This window comes from Microtus ochrogaster, linkage group LG1, assembly GCF_000317375.1.
Source record: "Microtus ochrogaster isolate Prairie Vole_2 linkage group LG1, MicOch1.0, whole genome shotgun sequence".
NCBI lineage: Eukaryota > Metazoa > Chordata > Mammalia > Rodentia > Cricetidae > Microtus > Microtus ochrogaster.
Window position 1 is genome coordinate 44,138,312 of NC_022027.1, and position 21,207 is coordinate 44,159,518.

The 21,207-nt window shown below is 40.4% G+C and overlaps 1 protein-coding gene across 5 annotated transcripts in view; it reads left to right on the forward strand.

The window, feature by feature from the left end:
* Mthfd2l (methylenetetrahydrofolate dehydrogenase (NADP+ dependent) 2 like) overlaps positions 1-21,207 on the forward strand; it is a 93,052-nt gene that overhangs the window by 64,755 nt on the left and 7,090 nt on the right. For all 5 annotated transcript variants that reach the window (XM_005359480.2, XM_026785320.1, XM_026785322.1 and 2 more), the window contains one exon: positions 2,384-2,509. In XM_005359480.2, the coding sequence (XP_005359537.1) occupies positions 2,384-2,509 (126 nt within the window). The remainder of the gene's footprint in view (positions 1-2,383; positions 2,510-21,207) is intronic.

Here is a 21,207-nt window from a genome sequence, read left to right on the forward strand (position 1 = left end):
CCTACAGCATGGAATGGTGCCTGCAGCTTTAACTATTGCCATCCTATATTGTGCAACACATTTTTCTTTAACAACAGTGGTGAATTGTTTTACTTTTCATGAAAGAATCATAGAATAGCAAACTACAGCACTTGATTAGACAGCGATAGTACGCAAATTAGTGTAACTCTGTATAACCATCCAATGATGGTATACTCATATATCAGAGGTCTTCTTGCAAACATATCATATGAATAGGAAACCCTGCTGTTTATTATGAGACTATTGAATTCTAATATGATTAAGTTATTTTTTAAATTCTACATTAATAATAAATTTTCTTCTCCAGAAATAAATTCATAGATATGTATTTTACCCTTTGGGAAAGAACAATGGTTTGTTTCCATAGCCTGCCACAAACTTTTGTGTGTCAATATATTTAAAATAGAAATTTTAGATAAGATCATAGGCATATAGCAACTCAATTTCATATTTGACTAAATGACCCAGAATTTTGATCAATGGAAACCTAGTTAACCATTTTATTGGAAATGTGGAACACTGATAAAATAATGCAGAAAACTCCAGAATATTCAGGCGGGAGGTTTCAACTGCAAGTTTTTGTTGTTGTTGTTTTTGTTTGTTTGTTTGTTTGTTTATGAAATCTGGTCCCTGGTGTATTGCACTTGGACTGCTTTTTGCTGCAGACTCAGAAATGCATCTGCTCATAGGTCAAAACATAACCACAATTGAGCTCTTAGAAACTTGACAGGAAGAGCCTGACTCATATTTTCTGAAATTTATGTTCTTTCTGATCTTCATCACCATGATAAGAAAAGAATTACAGTGAAATTTTGGTCTTTGTGCACTAACTTCTGGCTGGTAGAATATGTGAGGATCCTTTAGTAAATCCCGGGGCCTAGTATCTGACTGGATATTGTTATTTGAGGAAGATTGCTAAGAATTGTTTTACTGTAAAGATAACAAAATACAGATCTGAGACTGCAAGATGTACAGATAACTTCAAGGGGCAAGAGACAAAGTCTACATTTGTTAGTGCAGGAAATGGCTTAACACAGCTGCTTAGGGCTCTGCGCTGTGGACGCTGATCAAGAAGAGATGACTTAAGAACCAGTTCATTCTTTGTCAGCCTTGGGGTTATGTGGGTACCATGATCCAGAGAGAGGATTATAGAGGTTGTTGTGAATGTTTGTGGATATAGTCCCCCCCCCATTCTGCAATATTATCATTTTGAGAGTTCTCTGACATCCCTTAGTGGTCCTCAGTTGGACTCTTTGGGTGCAAAGGTTTGATTTTAAATCAGTGTCCAGTTAGCTATTATTTTATCATCATAATCTGCACCCACAGGCTCTAAGGAGACACCTGGCATCATTTAACTTGACATTTCCATTCTCAGAGTGCTACCAGGGATGTCACAGGAGAAGGATGCTATGGCCTCTGTCTGGGGCAGGGTTGGAGGCTGTCTGAGAACCCAGGGATCCCAATGCCTGCAGAGTTTACTTATCCCAGGGGACACTTTGGATAAGAATAGCAGACTTTAGCTAACAAAGTATTTCCCACAACAACATAAATTAAGGTTGTGCTTTAACTTTAGAAGAAATTCCTCCTTGAGAATTTGAGAACGAATTGAGTATTGGATTTTCTTCTCACATCCTTGAATGTAAGGCCCCTCTCCCTGCAGTGTTTTCTGTTTACAGTAGCTCCCCAAGTATTTATCCTGTGTTTAATGAGGAGAACGTCACACTTTTTTTTTAATCTGTAAGACAACATGTTTATGCTGAGTCTTATTCTATTTTGTAATGAGACCTTTGTAAATGTGAAGCAGAACCGTAGAGCTCTGAGAATATGGGTTTTCTCTCCAGTGTTTCTGAGATTTTTGTTTGTTTTGTTTTGGTGAATGAGTGTGTGTGTGTGTGTGTGTGTGTGTGTGTGTGTGTGTGTGTGTGTGTGTGTCTGTGTGTCTGTGTGTGTCTGTGTGTGTGTATTGCCATATTTCTTGCTAAAAGTATTAAGACAAATGACCAGAAAACCAAGGCTTCATCTACCTCAGGATTTATGCATGCATGTTGTCACAAGGCAATAATAAGATTTGTCTCTGGCTGGGCAAATATGTCCAACTGGACACAGTCAACACACACAACATGGGACATAATAATAAAGTGTATGTTAATATAATGTTCAGAGCTCGCTCCGTAGAGACTCATAAAAACAAACAAACAAACAAAACAACTGCAATGTTAATTGTCTGTTGTCCTTCTACCTGATGACCAGTAATCAGCGTGAAGTTAGTATTTTACTCGTGAAGTGTGTACTTAGATACTTTGAGAATACAGGACATAGTACAGGACAGAATTTGAGTGTTTCACGGCTGTTCCATTCACAGGTATTCCCAGGCTGATTACAGCTGATATGGTTAGAGAAGGCGCAGCAGTAATTGATGTGGGTATCAACTATGTTCAAGATCCTACGACAGGAAAGACTAAACTAGTTGGAGATGTAGACTTCGAAGGTAAGAACATAAGCCTCTTGATAAGTGAAGGGGATGCCTCTATTCCAACCTTCATCCTTGTGTGTTTTTGAGAATTTCATGCAAATACTGTTTTTACACAATTTCCCCCCCTCCCACTCTTTCTGTGTTTCCCCACTCCCTATCAAGTTTCTGATCTCACCTCCTATGATTATTATTGTTACACTTGTATACACACATATATGCATATGCACAACCTACCAAGCCCGTTTAGTGGTGCTCCTTATGTATATATGTTTAGGGCTGGCCACTTGGGATTGGATAATCTGAAGGGAGGTGGTCCCTGTAGAATACTGATTCTCCCTTTCTGAGCAGCCATTTGTTTATTGCCTGTAGTTCTTCATCTAGGGGTGTGACTTTATGAAATTTCCCCTTTCCGAGCTGACATGCTGACTTAGGTATCATTATGCAGATCCTGTTTAGGTAATCATGGTTTTGAGATTTCATGAGTACAAAACATTGTCTAACAGCAGGGATCACGGTCCTCTCTCCCTTAAAAATCTTCCCACTGTTTTTCCAAGATGTTCTCTGAGCCTTGGGTATAGGTGCTGTATTGTAGGTGAACCAACTGGGCTGAAACCGCAGTTACATATTCTCTGCACTTTGATCACTTGTACTACAGAGGAGTACCTCTGTCAGCTGGGAAAGGAAGTTTCTTTGAGGAGGGTAAGAGTCACACTTTTCTGTGGGTATGAAGATAAATGTTTGGAATATAATTAGAAATTATGTTGGTTTAGGAAAATGTCAGTAGGAGGTTCTCTTCTTGTGTCCGTGAGCTCTTCAGCCACCCTAGGGGCCAGATTTTTAGTACCAGACATGACTCCCCCCTAGTAAGGACTCTTAGTACACACAGCTGTTGGTTATTTCCAAGGTATGAGTACCACTATTGTCCTTTGAGGTTAGGTGGTTGGTGAGCAGATCATTGTTGTGGGTCCTGGACTTTGAAGGCCGGTAGGACTATTAATTGTTATTTTTTCTTCTTTGATGCTTTTCATAGCACCTTTGGGTACTGCATGAGTTAGTCTTCATGGGGGAGGAATCCATGTCTGTTGCAAGGCTGATTCCTCTAAGTCTTCTGTCTGAGGTGTGTGGTGCCTTCCAGCTCTAGGAGGCAGCTAAGGACAATAGTAATAGTGCATGTGGTTTTGGAGTCTCTTGGATTCCCTGACCAATAAAGGAGGCTTCCTGATGGGGGAAGCTCTGCTAACCAATCACCTTAAGAAGTGGAACCTAATTAAGGCATGGCTACCTGGAGCCCAGGAAGAAAACTGGGATGGACCAGGTGCGCACCTCTCTGTGGGTGATTCCTGATGGACAGAGCGGAACTTGGACTTCCCATTCTTGTGGAGTGAGTTTTTCCTTATAACAATTAAAAATATAATTGTTTATCTTTAAGCTGGCCTGATTATTTCCCAAATTGAGCAAACAGCTTCACTTGGCGCCCAATATACATTTGGTGTGGGGCAGCTTAATTCTTTGGTGGATCTGGCCAGCTGCAGCATAGAATTCCCACACAGTGGCCCTATTTATTATTGACACACTTGATAGATACAGATGGATCATTACAAATCAAAGGAATGAACAATGCCATTTTAAAATGTAGGTTTTATTTTTTATGCATATGAGTGTTTTGCCTACATATATATTTCTGTATCACATGCATGCTTAGTTCCCAAGGAAGCTAGAAGAGGGAGTCAGATTTCCTGGAACTAGAGTTATGGACAGTTGTGAGTCACCTGGTGGGTGCTGGAAATTGAGGCTCGGTCCTCTGAAAGAATAGCCAGGCTCTTAGTCACTGAGCCAGATATCTAGCCCTTAGAATTTACACTTTAGATTTATACTGAGAACTTGATCATCAGTTGCTTATTTATCCAGTTTAACATGATGTTTAACAAGATTTAAAATGCAGATGTTTGCAAGTGTCCCAGGGCACGGGTCTCACATTTGAAAGATTCTGCACAGAAACAGGGACTAGACCCTGATTAGGCCATTTAAGTCTGCTGGTTAAGGAACAAAGAGCAGCCACACGTGTGCACTGATGTGTTCTAGGGGCAGATCAAGCACAGTGGACTTGTTAAAAAGTACGCTACCATCCTCATGCGCTCTGATTGCTAGGGACCCCAGTGTGGTTTAAGTTCTAGTCTACAGCACTGATTTTCCACTGAAACATGTCTGCGCCACTACATATGTGTAGACATGTGTACATATATGCTGGGTATACATGCTGAAATGCTCATGAGAGGAAATCTAGAATACCAGCAGCCCAGGAACTAACCCTTGGTATCAAAAGATGGGGCCAGATGAAAACAGGTTTCTGTCCAGCAAAGAAAACAGCAGAGTTAACAGACAGACCACTGAATGAGAGAGAAATCTTTGATGGCTACACTTCAGGCAAGGGGCTAACAGTCAGAATTTATAAATTATTGTGGAAATTAATCACCAAGTGAATAAAATTGCCAATTAACAAAACTAAATAGAAACAGTGAACTCAATGAAAAAGACATAAAAATGGTCAATAGCTGCTTTAAAGAGTTCAGGGTCTGTAACCTTCAAGGAAATACATAATAACTGCTTTGAACCTCCATCTCACCCCAGTCAGAGCAGCCATCAGCAGCAAATCTGACAACGAATGTTGGAGAAGATGTGGAGAGAAATGCTTATTCCTGTTGTTGGATGTGCAGATTAATATGCCAATTGTGGAACATAGTTTAGAGGTTTCTGGAAAATCTAAAGTTAGAACTACAATGTGGACCTGGGCAGAGTAGATCCAGAGAACCGAATCCCCCGCTGGGCAGAGTAGATCCAGAGAACCGCATTCCCCGCTGGGCAGAGTAGATCCAGAGAACTGCATCCCCCGCTGGGCAGAGTAGATCCAGAGAACCGCATCCCCCACTGGGGAGATTCCTGCACTCACTTGTTTGTCAAGGCTCATTTGCTGCAGCAAAGGATCGGATCAACCCATGTCCATCAGTGGATGAATGGATAATTAAATGTTGGTGATATAGAAGTAGAATGCTGCTCAGTTCTAAAGAAAAATGAAGTTAAGTCAGGCAGTGGTGGCGCACGCCTTTAATACCAACACTCAGGAGGCAGAGGCAGGTGAATTTCTGTGAGTTCAAGGCCAGCTTGGTCTACAAGAGGTAGTTCCAGGACAGACTTCAAAGCTACAGAGAAACCCTGTCTTGAAAAACCAAGAAAAACAAAACAAAAAAAAAAAGAAAGAAAAATGCAGTTAAAAATTTGTAGGAAAATGGATGAAACAAGAATGTGTAATATTAAAGGAAATCATGAAATCTCAGAAAAACTACATTCTCTCTCATATGCAGAATCTAACCAATAACATATGTATACATGTATGTAAACACATGTGCATGTGAGTATGACATAGCATGAAGAGAACAAGAGAGGCTGAGTGCAGGTGATGGCATGAGTGAAGAGGTCACACAGCTAATTGTTCTCTTGGTTCTAATTATACCATGGATTTTGTTTTGTTTTGGGTCGTGGAAAAGTCCATAAAATATCATCAATATTGAAAGTGTCAGATTTAATGTGAGGCTCCACAGTTTCCATTCCAAATGCCTACTCTAGTTACATAGAAATTCAGTGAGTTGTATTGGTTTTAGGTCTGGTTAATTATGGCCTACAATGTTTTTATTTATGTGTAAGTTTTTATAATAAAGTTTATACAATTTTTAGAAGGATATAATTTCTTTACCATGTCTCATATACCATGCCAGTTAGGTTTCAGTGATGTGCTTGAATTCCTCAGTTCAAATGAGCAAGCAATGATTCACTTGGCCGTAAAACCTGGGTTTTTTTTCCTTTCTTCCTTTCCCACTGTCATTTGTGTCTTGATAATACACAGCGACTGCTTCCTGCAAACCCTTCACATGCTTAGGATGCCTGCAGGACACTAGCAGCAGAAGATAACGGATGAAAAGTAGAGATGGTCCAGTTCACAGCCTTGACTTTGGGAGCAGACTTACCCAGCAAAATGTGTGTGTGTGTGGTTTTTTTTTTGCTTTTTTTTTTTTTGCTTTTTTTTTGCTTTTAGAACATTTACATGCATTCTTTTTTTTTAAACAAGTAAAGATTTTATTTTTGCCTAGGAACATAGTCCAGAAATACTTTAAAATGAGCTTCTGTGAGAGCTACTTATGCTCTACTTGACTCAATTGTTTAATCAAGCTGTAGTTCTGTGTAGTTAAGTAGATTACGCCTAAAGAAGGAAATGTCAATGGCAAATGTAAGATGAAAGGTGTGAGCATCAGGCTGAGAACTGATGAGGTTGTGTTAGATACAGCACTGTCACCTAAGAGCTCTGCATCCCTGTTGCTCACTGTATTCCAGTTCAACAATTATTAGGACAGCCCCCCCCCTTGCTTTTGTAGTTTGTTAAAGCAGGCAAACACCATGATATCTCATTTCTTATAAAAAGCATGAGCAGAACACAATTAAGATATTGTGGGTTTTGGTTTTGCTCATTTGTTTTCATGAGAAAGTGTCTTACTGCATAGCCTAGGCTGGTCTGGAACTCCTTATATAGACCAGTGTGGTCTTAAACTCACAAAGATCTACCTGCCTCTGCTTCTCAAGTGATAGGATTAAAGGCATATATCACCATGCCTGGCTCAGCAATATATTTTGAGAGAGGATATATACATGCACAAAACCATTATTACAGTATAGTGTTCTCATAATTACTGTTACTGTCTTCCTCTGCCTGTTTATAGAGTAAACTTTATCACAAGTAGGTATGTAATGGCAGAAGCCTCAGAGCTATGAAGTTCAGTACTGTCTACAATTCTAAACACCCACTAGCAGTCTGAGAATGAGTCCCCACAGGTACTGGGAACTACTGACTCTCAGTGTTCCCTCTCAGTTTTAATGTTCAGTGTCTCAGACTTTCAGCCGCATACTGTAAAATGACCATGTAAATAAAAACATAGAGATTTTTAGAAAGAGGTTACAAGATCAGACTATTCTGATCCTATCATAAAATAAACGTTTGAGGTTTTTTTCTGATTTTCCCTGCCATCCAGCTGGTTGACAGATCCAGAGAACTAAGGGTGAGCTGAACTTGGTGAAGAAGGCCTTGCCCGTGAGGCTATGACTCAGCCTCCCAGAGGAATAGGTTTTGACATGTTGCTTTTCAGGTTGTTCATCAGGACGTAACCTGAGGTGAGGGACGGTTTCCTCTCCCCTTTTGAGAGAGAGGAATTTTACCATGGGTCACACCACAGTCTCACAGGTTTGGCCACAGATTGCCACAGGGAAAGCCTGAGTGTTTTGTGAGCATCTGAGAAAGTTTCACTGTAACTTCTGCTAAGATAAACACAGCAGATGTGGGCAGATTCAGATGGAGAAGAGAGTTTCCTCACAGAGAAGACTGGCTCATTAATGCAGGAAGTCAGGCCATGCATGAGAAGTAGATTGAACTGATGGGAATGATTCTCCATCCTTACAGAGGATGTAAGGGAAAGAGCGACCCTATTCCAGAGGAAGTCAAACTCTTTTACAGCTGTGGTTACAGAACTTCCAGGGACATCTCATGAGGTTATCAGAGGGGCAAAGTGTAAAATGTTGGAAGCCCGTGCAAACTGTGGGAAGGAGAATTTGCTGAGTTATGGAATGGATGCTTTCTTTAAATAGGAGGTGATACACCAGACAGCAAGTACTAGATTGTTCCTCCTAGAGTCCTGCAAAGTAATAAAACTTTAATTTTCAATGTTTCTGTTTAAAAAATCTTAGTTTTACTATTATTTTCAATTCTCCATATACTTATAGATTATAGAAAGATACTTTTCTGTACTTTGACAACATAGATTTGTCAAAGGCTACTGGACAAATATAACTCCCTGTGCCGATTATTTAGACTGCTTCAACAATCACATGACGTGGGATTCCCCTCTGTAGGCTGTGAATACCATTGGTTAACAAAGACACTGTCTTGGGCCTGGGCAGGGACTAGAGGTAGGTGGGGAAAACTAAACTGAATGCTGGGAGAAGGAAGGCAGAGTTTAGAGAAGCCATGGAGCTGCTACCAGAGACAGATACATTGAAACTTTGCTGTTAGGCCACTACCTCCTGGTGATGCACAGATTAACAGAGATGGGCTAAATTAAGAGTTAGCCAATAAGAAGCTAGAGCTAATGGCCAAGTAATATTTAATTAATATGGTATATGTGTGATTATTTTGGTTCTGGGCAACTGGGACAAACAAGCAATCTCCCTCCAACAACCACAATATGCCACTGCTGCAGAACTTCTGCTGCTGTAGCATGCCACTGCTACAGAGCCTTTGTTGCTGCAGCCTGCCATTGCTGCTGCAGAACCTCTGCTGCAGAATCTTTGCTGCTGCAGCATGCCACTGCTGCTGCAGTTGTCTAAACACACAATGAAATATCATGAGGTTTGAAGCTGTGCAGTTCTGATTCCACCTCTCATCATTGCTCAGTTTGCTTGGTTCCAGTGTCCAGCCTTTCCCACCTCAGCATTGTCCATGTAGACTTCCTGGTGTTGGAGATGTTGATGCTTAGAAGCTCTGTGGAGAAACGATAGGGCCTTAATAGGCCTTTCCTGCAATGCCATAATTTCTTGAATCCTCTTAAGAATAAATAGAGTCAGCTGAATGTGGTGGCATGTATGTTTGATTCAAGCACTTGGGAGGCAGAGGCAGGTGGATCAAGTTCAAGGTCAAACTGGTTTAAAGAGCAAGTTTGAGGATAGGTAGGGCTGTTACATAGAGAAATCCTGTCTCAAAAACAACAAAAAGAATAAATTGAGCCATAAAATTAGCATCACATTGAACCAATGTTTTACTTTGCACAGATCCTCAGGTATAGGACTCAGGAATGTTCATGGATGCTTCTAGCCTCTGATCAATATTTATCATGCTCCTTCAGCTATTTGAGCATACCTCACTCCTCTACCTAAGGTAGCATTTAAAATTTTTTAAGATTAATTTTTATTATCTTTAATTATATGTATGTGCCTTGTGTGGATATGACATATAAGCATAGGTGCCTGAGACGGCCAGAGAAGTTGGATCCCTTGGAGCTGGAGATATGAGTGATTGTAAGGTACCCAATATGGGTACCAGGAACTGTATGAGGGTCTTCTACAAGAACAATACACGATCTTAAATGCTGAGCCATTTCTCTAATCCTCCAAGACAGTATTTAAGAGCATCTATATAACAAAACTGTTTCTAATGTCTAGGAAAGTTTCATTAGCAACAGTCATGCAATGAATAACACATTTGAGAATCCTAGATTTGCTTTGTAGATTGCTATTTTATGATGGGTCATAATGACTTTCTCCTTCACCTTCTTTCAACTGTTTTCTGTTGAAGCTTTAAGGTCTCCATCAGACATTTATGACAAAGCAGGGTATATCCCAAAGATACAAACCAGAGATTACAGAGTCTGGGCGGTAAGAAGCTCCTTCTGAGTTACAAGCTGGAATGCAGCCTCTAGTCCAAGACGCTCATAATTACGCTGCTTTTATGGCCGCAATTCACCAAGTGGATTTGGTCAGCTGCACATGTAATTAATGACTTCCCATGCTGCAATTCAGTTAGCTCTGCTCCTGTTGGTTCCCTCTCAGGCCTCATCTACGCCTCATGCCCAACACACAGATGTTTCTGCAAACGTATGAAGCGTTAATGACTTTGCTGCAGTTTTATGATGCATTATTTTACAGGGGTTGTGATGGGATGGGAAGAACAGGAATGTTTGTTCCTTAATGCCTGCTCCTCCCTCCTCCCTCTCTGCCAATCCCGACCTTGCCTCCCTAAAGGATGAGTTACATGAAACAATGCAGGGAAGGACCGGGAAGGAGGAGTGGGATAGATGGAGCAGGATGGTGTTTTCCTCGTAAACAAAAGAGGTGGGTTCATTGTCTGAAACCGGGTTTGCTTAACTTGTTGTCTCCGGTTTACAGGACGGTAAGTAGAAATGACAGTGATAGCTGTAAAATCTGCAGTGAAATAAACATAAGTGTGCAGAGTCAAGAAGCCACATTTTAATGAAAGTCTACCCCTCAAACACCATTAGTATTTTTTTAATTTATTTATTTATTTATTTAATTATTTATTTATTTATTATGTATACAATATTCTGTCTGTATGTATGCCTGCAGGCCAGAAGAGGACTCCAGACCTCATTACAGATGGTTGTGAGCCACCATGTGGTTGCTGGGAATTGAACTCAGGACCTTTGGAAGAGCAGGCGATGCTCTTAACCTCTGATCCATCTCTCCAGCCCACCATTTGTATTTTTAAAATTTAGTTTTGATTTGTTCTTTGAAACTTTTGTTTATATGTATAGTGTATCTTAGTCATATCCACACATGGCTCCTTCCAGATGTTTTCTGTCTCCTTATATCATAATTTGGGGAATATGACATACACACGTAAACTGTGAGCTGTCTTTTTCACATGAAGGCTCAAGTGCACAGATGCATTCAAAGAACATGTAATGATTTTCTTTACCCTCTCCAACAATTTGGTGGCTCCCTTTATTTCTCGTAAGGATTATACTGGAGTACGAGGATGAACTCTTATAACAAAGGGATGTTGTAATGCATTAGCTCAAGTCACAACCCTCTCCAACTGAAGTCTGCAGTTAAGCAGGTGGCCAAGGACATTAAACAGTTCTTCACCCACAGATGCTGTCTTTGTCCATCCTGTGTTTGTGCATCATGGAGTGTCGGCAGCACTTCAGCAGAGCTGCCAAAGCAAGCTGCAACAGATAAGTTCCCTGACACAGCCGTCAGGGGTTCCACACACTTCTGGAAGCCTACTGTCCAGACGGAGGTGTCCTGCGGGCTCCTACTCTATCCTTTCTTCTTTGCATGTGCTCATCTTTTCTTCATTAGCCTATGACATCAGCCCTATTATATTAGGCCTTACTATAATGATCTCATATAGCATATATGCTCTTCAAAGACCTTGTCTCAGGAGACAGTCACACTCTCAGATGCTGGGATGTTAGCATCCAAGCATACAGATCGATCGGGGGGAGAGCACAGTTTTGCACATCACATCTTTGAATATGTAATGTCTTTGCCTCCTTCATGTGCTTTTCCCTTGTAAGGAGAGCACGTGGCCAAGCCCCTTCTCTCCTGAGAACACAAACCTGGAACTTGCCCTGGCCATTTCCACCTTGTCCTGTGCACGTGGACATAGGTATATGCAGAAAGGATGTGGAATCCAGAATTTGCCCTGTTTGAAATCTACCTTATAACTAAGAGCATGAATGTCCAACTCTTACTTGGCAGCCTTCAGGTTAGATACATTCAGTTTTCAAATATTTTTTGAGCATTTGCTGTAAATCCATCTCATGGGAGATATTTGTGGCCGAAATAGACAAAATTTTATCCAGGGTAATAATCAAACAAATGCATCTTTATAGTATATGAAATAGCAATTAGTGCTACAAAATACGCCAGCTTGGAGAGATGTCTCAGCAGTTAAGAGCACTGCTGCTCTTCCAGTGAATCCAATTCCCTGCATCTCTCTGGCAGCTTACAACCATCTGCAATTCCAGCTTTAGGGAATCCAACCCCTTTTTCTGGTCTCTGAGGGTACTGTACACATGGTGTGTGCATATAACTCAAAGGCAAACACCCATATATGTTGTCAACACAAACTCATAAAACGAAACTGTGTTTAGAGAGACCGATTGACTGATTTGAATTTCAGTACTGAGGAGAGATTGGAATGTTGCAAGTCCAGGGGTTAATTACCTCATCTTAAGCTACTTCCAGCCCTCTGGAACAGCCATTCCTTGCCCACTTCTGTGTTGGAACTAACATATCGTGACTAACAGGTAAAAGCCTTTTAGGTTCTATTAACTTAGCTCACTAGCCTCCACCAACCCAAAAGCTTGGGTCTATAGGAAAGCTTCCCTGCCTTGCTTTACCTGTCTCTCTGATGGACCCACTGATGTATTTTAAGCTTGCCTTGATTCATGACTTTCTATTTATGTGAGACTATAACACTCCATGAAACTGCTTCCACATTGGAGCGTAGAATTTGAGGTTATCTAAATCTGTATTTCCAGGTCATGGTCACTCACAATGACTCCAGAACAAACCATCTCTGTTTCCTTTAGAATGAGAGCTTTGGTTTATGCATTAACAACATGAAATAAAAACCAACCTTTAAAACAAAACAAAGTAAGTGACTGGAAATGGATGGGTAGAGTTGCTTTGAAGAGGTACAGAACAAGCTCACTGCTAACTGAAAAATGGGGTAAACACCATATGGACATGAGGATTGTTCCAGGCAACTAGGGCGGTCATTGTGAAGATCTTGAGATCATGTTTGTTTTGTTTTTGTTTTGTAATCTTTGAGACAGAGTCTTTCTTTCTGTGTTCAGGCTGGCTTTAAACGTGCTATTTTCCCAATGTTGGCCTTGAACTCATGACTCCTTTGCCTTGCCTTCCATAGTACTGGAATTATAGATGTGTGAGCCATCTGGTCCCACTCTGTAACTGGACACAGTAAATAAAGGGAGCGATGTTATGGGAAACCTCAAAAGAGATACCCGTGGGGCTGTTATTTCAAATTAAGCCTTGAAGACCATAGAAAGGAATCTGTATCTTACTCTTTTTGACTTGTTTTCGACAAGATTGTTGTCAGGACTGTGGAAAGTAAGCATGTCAACAGACCCCTGGTAAGACATGCCTGTTAGGAGGCTATCATAATTACCCAAGTAAGAAATGATGGGGTGTGGACAAGGGAAGTAATGGGCTTAAGTATTATGAGGTGCTTAGATGGTAGATATAAAGGGAGAACTGAGATGATTGGTCACATGATTAGGTGTGAAAAAACAATAATTTATGACTTCAAGGATCTTGGGATGAGCGTGAGTGTAGATTCCAGCTCCATAATTCTTGTGAGACAATTTTTGCCAGATCAGAGTATTTGATGTGTAGCTGTGGGAAGGAGGGGCTGACCCAGGGTGTATAGCTGTGTGTGGAGTGTAAGGAGGGGGCTGACCCAGGATGTTCAGCTCTGTGGAGAGTAGGTAAGTGAAGAAGGGGGATTTATCCAAGTGGAAGCAACTGTAGAGGCAGCAAAGATGAAAAATTGGAGGATTAATAGTCAGTGCTATACCCAATACAGTTTGTTTAAGAATGGAACTATGACATAAAACAGTTTATTCAAGAATGAAAGTATGATGTAAAAACTCATAAATTTGCCCCAGATGCTGGAGTCTACATTTGAAGATTTCAAAGGCATATCCACTGAACAGGAAATGGCTCCCCAAAAGGGGATAACTCTTAGAACTAGAACCCCATCTGGTGAAATTTGTCCTTCAAAACTTAAATCTAAGAGGACACAAGGCAGTGAAGCCACTTATTGTCCCTCTATGAAAACTACTGGAGGCGGGACCAAAGCCTTCCTCCGTTCTCTCCCCTTTTAGAATATTCTACACCTGAAACCTCAGAGTTTTCACAGCATATTCTTTTATGTCATTAACTTTTCATAAATGACTACACTCTGGAGTCAGGCTGACTTGGGTTTGGATCCTGGCTCTCTTGTTTAAAACAATTACGATCTCAGGTAAATCACTTCACCTCTCTGAGACTTGATTTTTATCATTGAAAACCAGAGATAATAATACCTATCTTAGAAAGTGATCACAGAGTTTAATGGAATAATCACCTTACCTGCACTAATGAACGCATGTGAATTGCTGACACCCTGCTGGCAGCAAGCAGTGTACGTGTGTGCACAACTCACTTTCCTACCCACTGTGCCGACGATCCTGAAGTCTGTAACTCTGCCCTCAGTTACCATCCCATTCTTCACTGACTTTCTGTCCTTCTGTGTTTCTTTGGTTTCATCTGTTCTTTATCCAACTGTCAAAGAAACCAACATGAATGCATTCATAACTATTTCTGTCTCCTTCAGGCTTCCGTGGCATGCTTAGCTGTCAATTTCTTTTATACTATCATGTATTTTTATTTTGTTGGTCTCAACTAAACCATTCCTTCCTAGTGTGAGCTTCTTGTCCTGTATATTCTGTATTTCTACCCCACACTAAGTTTTAGCTTTCTTGTTCATGCTCTTAAGCCTCAAACAATGCACTCTTGGGCCTCTGATGCCTAGACCTGGAAAGAAGGGTAGAGGTAGAAAGACTCAAGACTCTAGGTTCACTTCAAGAACTGTGTTTATTTTTTCCCTTTGCTGTTTATATGTTGTTTAGGCAGCTACTAGGGATAGCATTGTAGGCAGAGCCTGACAAGCTGCCTTTGACCCCTTATCTGAGTTTTTCTGTACTATTTTGTGCTTGTGGCCTTGTTTTGCCCTAGAGACTTTCCTCCTAGGCTTTATTTCATGCCTGGAGTTTTCTGAAATCTCACTACCACATCTGGGCCAAAAGTTGTGTTTAAGTAAGAAATTGTGGACTATCTGTACCCCAACACTTCTCCACTTCTTATTTTATAGCACCATTGTGACATAATCAGCTTTTTCTTGGGCTGTCAGTCGTCTCTGGATTGTTTGAATGTAGAGCCAGCCTATTAGAAGCAGCAAAAGAATAGCAACTAATATTAAATTTATCAGGATTTTGGTAGCCTGATTATGTAAAATATTAAAGGGGTTGGGACATAACGTACTTCACAATTCATCTGCAGACTGTTGGCCAGTGAGTATTGATTAATAAGTTAGAATTAGAATATTATGATTAATATGCTTCTTAATGTGACTATCCAAGGTCAATAGTACAGTTGTGTTGAGACCATATTCCATCAAGATGATTCTTAACCAGTTTCCATAGATATTTATATTACCACTTTAAGGTAAAGCAGAGATATAAATACAAGTTAGTTACAATGTTAATCAATTTTAATACCTTGCCTTCAATGCCCAATCTAATCAATGTTATCATTAAGGGTATCCAGCCTTTCTGGAAAAAAAAAATCTATGTCTGTGTTTTTATTGGATTCTTTTGATCCTTGAAACATTTTTAGCTGACTAATTGGTAAACTCAGCTGTTTGTATTCCCTGCTGGAGAGCCAACACTCCTACCATAGGAGCAGCTATGATTCTAATAAGTGTCAAGATGCCAGCAATTATTAACCCTATAAAACTTCTGGTGTTTATTAGCATCAATAATTTTCTCAAAATAGCATTTATATTTTTCTAAAGTGGTGTAGGAGGTTATTCTGTCTGTGTGTTACTTTCATTGGTTAATAAAGGAACTTCGTTGAGCCTATAGCAGAGTTATAGGGGAACAGAGCTAGACAGGGAAACTAATGGGAAGGCTGGGAAGACGAGCCTGAGATGGGCACCGGTTAGAATCTTGCTGGTAAACTACAGCCACGTGGAGATACACAGATTAATGGAGATTGACTAAATTAAGATCTAAGAGTTAGCCAACAAGAAGATAGAGCTAATGGGCCAAGTAGGGATTTAATTAATACAATTTCTGTGTGGTTATTTCGGGACTAAGCTAGCCGGGCGGCTGAGACAAACAAGTGGCCCCTCCTGCAATACTAATGACCGTTTTCTTTTATTTTTATAGGAATGTATATAAAGGAGCGTTTTAATATCATAAAAGTAGAGTTGAAGGTATTGTTACTACATGGAGTAATTTGACAAGAAGTACGCAAAGTATGGCACAGGGTGTCAGTGCAATACACAGGTTTGATCCATGCAGTAAGAATAAAAAATTGCATGAGGTTTATGCATGGTTGAAATTCAGGAATTAAGGTTGAAATTCTCTCTTTGGTTACCAGGTAGTTGTCTTCTGGTGGCAATTAATGGTACCTGTAGCTTTACCTGGTGGATCCAGAAGAGGTCTGTAGGAGAAAGCCCTGTGGCAGAGCCTCTGAGCTTGTTAGGAGGCTCTATTGGTGTTTTATTAGTCAGTTGAGAGCTGGTAGGTAATTGACTCCTAGCTTTGAAGCTTTTATGTCTAGGATATGGAGGGACTAGGCAGGCAGCCTCAGTGAAGGAGCTGACAGAGCCCTGTTTGCTGCTGTAGCAGCAAGTGGCAGGACTTTTGAACAGTCTGATGGAGATAGGGCCCCAGACAAGGAGGCCCCATAGGAACTGCACCTGCATGGTGTGTCCAAGGATTAGTCCACTCACGGAATTATTTAGCACATATTGTTGGATTGAGGCAGGCTATTTGTGTTACAAGTATGGTGCATATAGCCATGCAAACAATTAATAAGCCTCTGAAATTTATACTTTTTGGATATGTCAAAATTGATTTCAAATACATTTTATTTGAATCTATTTAACTCTCAACACAGATGTGGAACCCAGTTCCAAGTTATGAAGGGAACAGGTCTATAAGAAAGTTGACATCAAGTCTTGAATTTGGATAAAACTAATTTTTTTCTTCAGTGAGTTTTTAATAGGTGTCAGGGGAGAAAATTCAAAAAATAATTTAAAATGTCTAAATAATGTCTGCATATTGCTTTGCCAAGTTGCTGTTAAGCCGTCAACCCCTTATTCCCCATATGCTGTTTATGTATTTTTTTTTTAGTAAAAACTAACTCATTCACTTATTACTTTGAGGATTATAGGAAATGACACAAGAGGCATGAAATTTCCAAAGTTGACAGAAACAGATAAAAGTTTAGCTCCATAAGCAGGATCATTGTCTGACTTAATCTCTGTGAAATCTTCATTACCCAGGCATTGTTAATAAGTGGCGTACAAAGCTCTCGAAGACACATGTGCTGGGACCGTAGCAAAAATAAAGCCTGAAAACTCATCAGGATAAATGTGAGCCAACTTTAAATGACAACGGAGACTTGGTGCTGTGAGCCTATGTCTCTGATGGCTTTACTTGCTATCCTAAGGCTTTAGTGGCCCGCACACAGAACTGTTATGTGTCACTGTGTTAGATTTTGAAGTTTTAACCTTGTGTGTGTATCATCTTTAAGGCCTGTTTTATAGATCCATTAGAGATCTTACCCAGATACTTCAAACTATATAAATATTTTAATTTTATTTTTCATTTTGGAAGCATCTAGCTATCTTAACCTTCTCTATAACTTTATATCTCTCTCTCTCTCTCTTTCTTTCTTTCTTTCTTTTTTTCTTTCTTTCTTTCTGAGTCAGGGTTTTTGTAAGTAGCCTTGGTTGTCCTTGAACTCACTCTGTAGATCTGTAGATCAGGCTGTCCTTGAACTCAGAGATCTCCCTCCCTCTGCCTCCAGACTGTTGGAACTAAAGGTGCTTATAACCATCACCTGGTGTTTCCCCTCTCTTTGTAAATCTGGAAACATCCAATTATTATATAAACCTTTATCCTGTTTTCTTCATCTGAGAATACCCAAGTATTTTAACACACACACACACACACACACACACACACACACACACACACACATCTTTCATTGTTAAAATAATTGATCTTTATATCATTCAATATTTTTATTTATTTTTTTCTTATTATTATTAAGAGTTGTCATCAAAAAGGCAAGTTTTTAAATTATTAGAGCATAAAGGAATAGCAAAAATTGATTTCAATGTCAGTAACAGAATGGCACTTCTGAATTTGTTTTCTTGCTGGTACCTGTTTGTGAGTTTGCCTACCTCAGGAGGAATCCCATTAACTTTAGAAAAAGGCAAGGCCTGATTTCTACATTCAAAACACTTAGAGGCCTAGTCAGAATTTGTATTTTCTTAAGTCAATGAATGACTGTCTCATTATTATCTATCTTTTTACAGCTTGTTATAGAAGGTTAGTACAGTTCATGAAGTTCTTCCTAGGCTTTCACCTGTTAGAGGAAGAAATCCATGAGTGTGTTTTAAGATCAGGGGCTTTTGTTTGTTTGTAAGCCTATTTGATTACTTACTTACAGCACTGTGGAAATGCCCGTGAGCCTGTTAGGAGTCTCTGTTGGTATTTTATTAATCAAGTGAGAGCTGATAAGTAATTGAGTCTTAGTTTTGAAACTTTTATGTTTAGGATATAGATGTACTAGGTAGGCAGCCTTGGTGGAGGAGCTGACAGAGCCCCGTTTGCTGCAGGTTCAAGAGCAGGTGGCAGGACTTTTGAACTGTCTAATAAAGATAGAGCTCGGGACAAGGGGGTCCCACAAGACTTATACATGCATGGTGTGCCCAAAGTTTAGTCCATTCACTGAATTCCTCAGCACATAGTGTTTGAGTGTGTGCCATGCTACTCATGGTGCGAATATGGGGCACGTAGCCATGCAAGCAAGAAGTCTCTGAAATTTATACTTTTTGATTATGCCAAAATTTACTTCAAATAGATTCTCTTGGTGTCTCTCAGTCCTAAGAGAGCCTTCCACCACATGGGGAGGTGAGAGAATGTTTCCAGTTTCTAAGGAAGTGGATTGCTCTTGAACTACGTCCTATTTCCAACTCAGCTGTCAGTGTCATTCATTTAAGCTGCTGATATGATTGGTCAGTCTGATGTAAAATACCAGAGTTTTAGAGTACATGATTATAAGATCACCTCTAACTTTACTCTGAGGGAAGACCTGATGCTTTAACCCAAAGATTATCTGTCTCAGTAAGGTGAAAAGTTGGTAGAGGTTGCAAAAGCAGCTCTGTGGACAGACTGTGTTTATAGGGTCACAGAGGTCATCTCGAAGAACATGTAGAACCATGGAGGTCACCATGTGTCATCTATGTGCTGGCTGTCTCCACTGATGCTCACAGTAGTTGTTATGAAGTTTGGATCTCTGAAATGAAGTGAATCTCTAAACACATTCTAGTTAGTAGGGTGTCTTTGACACGAAACGGCCTTATTTTTCTAGGAAAGAGTAAAAAAACACATCCCAGGAACAATGGGGATTTCTGATGTCTTTGTAAGGCTTTCTTAAATGACAATGAGATTGTTAGTTTTTTCTCAACATCCTGAGACACAATTACCTATGAAGAAGGCATTTAACACCTAGTTTAGGTCAATTATGGTAAGCTACTGAGAGCAAGGACCCACCAAGAGATATGGAAGACTCTTCAACACTCTGCATAGTTTCTCGGTTCCCCACTGATGGCGGTGTTCAGTGCCTGGAGGAAAAGGGGTTTAGAGGAGGGGAGAGAGAGGACTGTGGAAGATGGCACAAGAAAATCATGTCACAGAGTGTCCCAAGGACACTGTGAAAGAAAGAATAGTAATGGTCAAGTCCCAAGCTGTCAACAGAAACATCATAAAGGTGTTTAAACTCTAACAAACCAGAAGAAAAATGTGATGACAGTTGATAGCATCCATGGCCCGGGAAGAGGCCTTGTTGGTGACGAACAACTTCACAGACAATAGCTTTTGATTTATCCAAGCAACTGGGTTGATACATGGCTCCATTCAGTGTTTTCTATAAAGTATGACTGTCATTGTTTTGGACACTCACATCTATGAAATGGCTATCCAGATACATAAAGATTTGATTTAATGTAAAGAGGGAAGGGAAGAGAAAGGGAGGGGAGAGAGAGAGAGAGAGCGAGAGAGAGAGAGAGAGAGAGAGAGAGAGAGAGAGAGAGAAGATTAATGAGTAGCTGTCTCACAAATATACATTGAACAGTAAATCAGTGAAGCAAGTCCATGTACGTCCAGTTCACTGACCTAGTGAAGCCAGTCTGGATGGAAGCACAGGCCAGAGTTTCCTACTCCTCTGCCCCGTTCTAGGCAAAGAGCCCTCTGTGCCGCTCCCTCTCTCAGGATAACCTGACAATGACTGTTTTCTTGAACTCTGTGCAGAAAACTGTGGGAACCTTCAGAATCAGGGAAACGGGCAGGCAGGATGACTCATCAGGTAAATGTGCTTGCTGCCAAGCCTGAAACCTCTTAGGCCTGATCCCTGGAACCCTGACGGTGAGAGGAGAATGGACTCCTGCAAGTTTTCCTTTAGCTCACTTACCCACACATGCAATCACAAGTAAGTGCACGCATGTGCGTGCACACACACACACACACACACACACACACACACACACTAAGTTAATCAATCAATTGATAAGTACAATTTTAAAAAAAGAATTAGCAACGCAGATAAGCTTAGTACATTACCTCCATTATACCTGATCCTGTTGCCGTAAAAAAGGTCAGGGGTGGGCCATGTGCTAAAGAGCCCTCCCTTTCCTCTCTGGCTCAACACGCATTTCAGCATCATTTTATAACAGCTGAATGAGAAAGTGGAGTGGTTTTGTGTTACCTCCTGAGTCATCCCGTTTCTCCAGCCCTATGCCATTCAGGTTTTTCTGGTTGTTACTCCTGCCCTTCGTTTTCCTGAAGCTTGTCTCCCCTTCATTAGAGTGGGTATGTCTGAGAGGCCAGGCCTAAGTAGTTTGCATTTAGAAGCATGGGAAACTTTTCCAAGCATGTAATTTAGACAATTACGTATGCATACTAGGAAGCTGAACTTCACAAGAGGGAAGCCAGGCTTTCGAGTTGCTGCTTTGAAAGTTAAGTCAACCTTCTAAAAGTTTGCAATTGCACAGTGAGAAATCTAAAGTTGACCACAGAGTGCTTCTTTAAAATAACAAACAAGCTAGAAAGAAAAACAACACGAGGGAAACTGGCGGCAACATTTTCTGTTGCTCCACCCAAACACAGGTTTTTAGAGTACAGATACATTCTTTCTTTCCAGGACTTAGCTTCATAAAACATCAGCAGAGTCAGTTCTGCTTCGATACATCCGTTCTCTTACTGAAGGACCAGGAGGACCATGGAAGAACA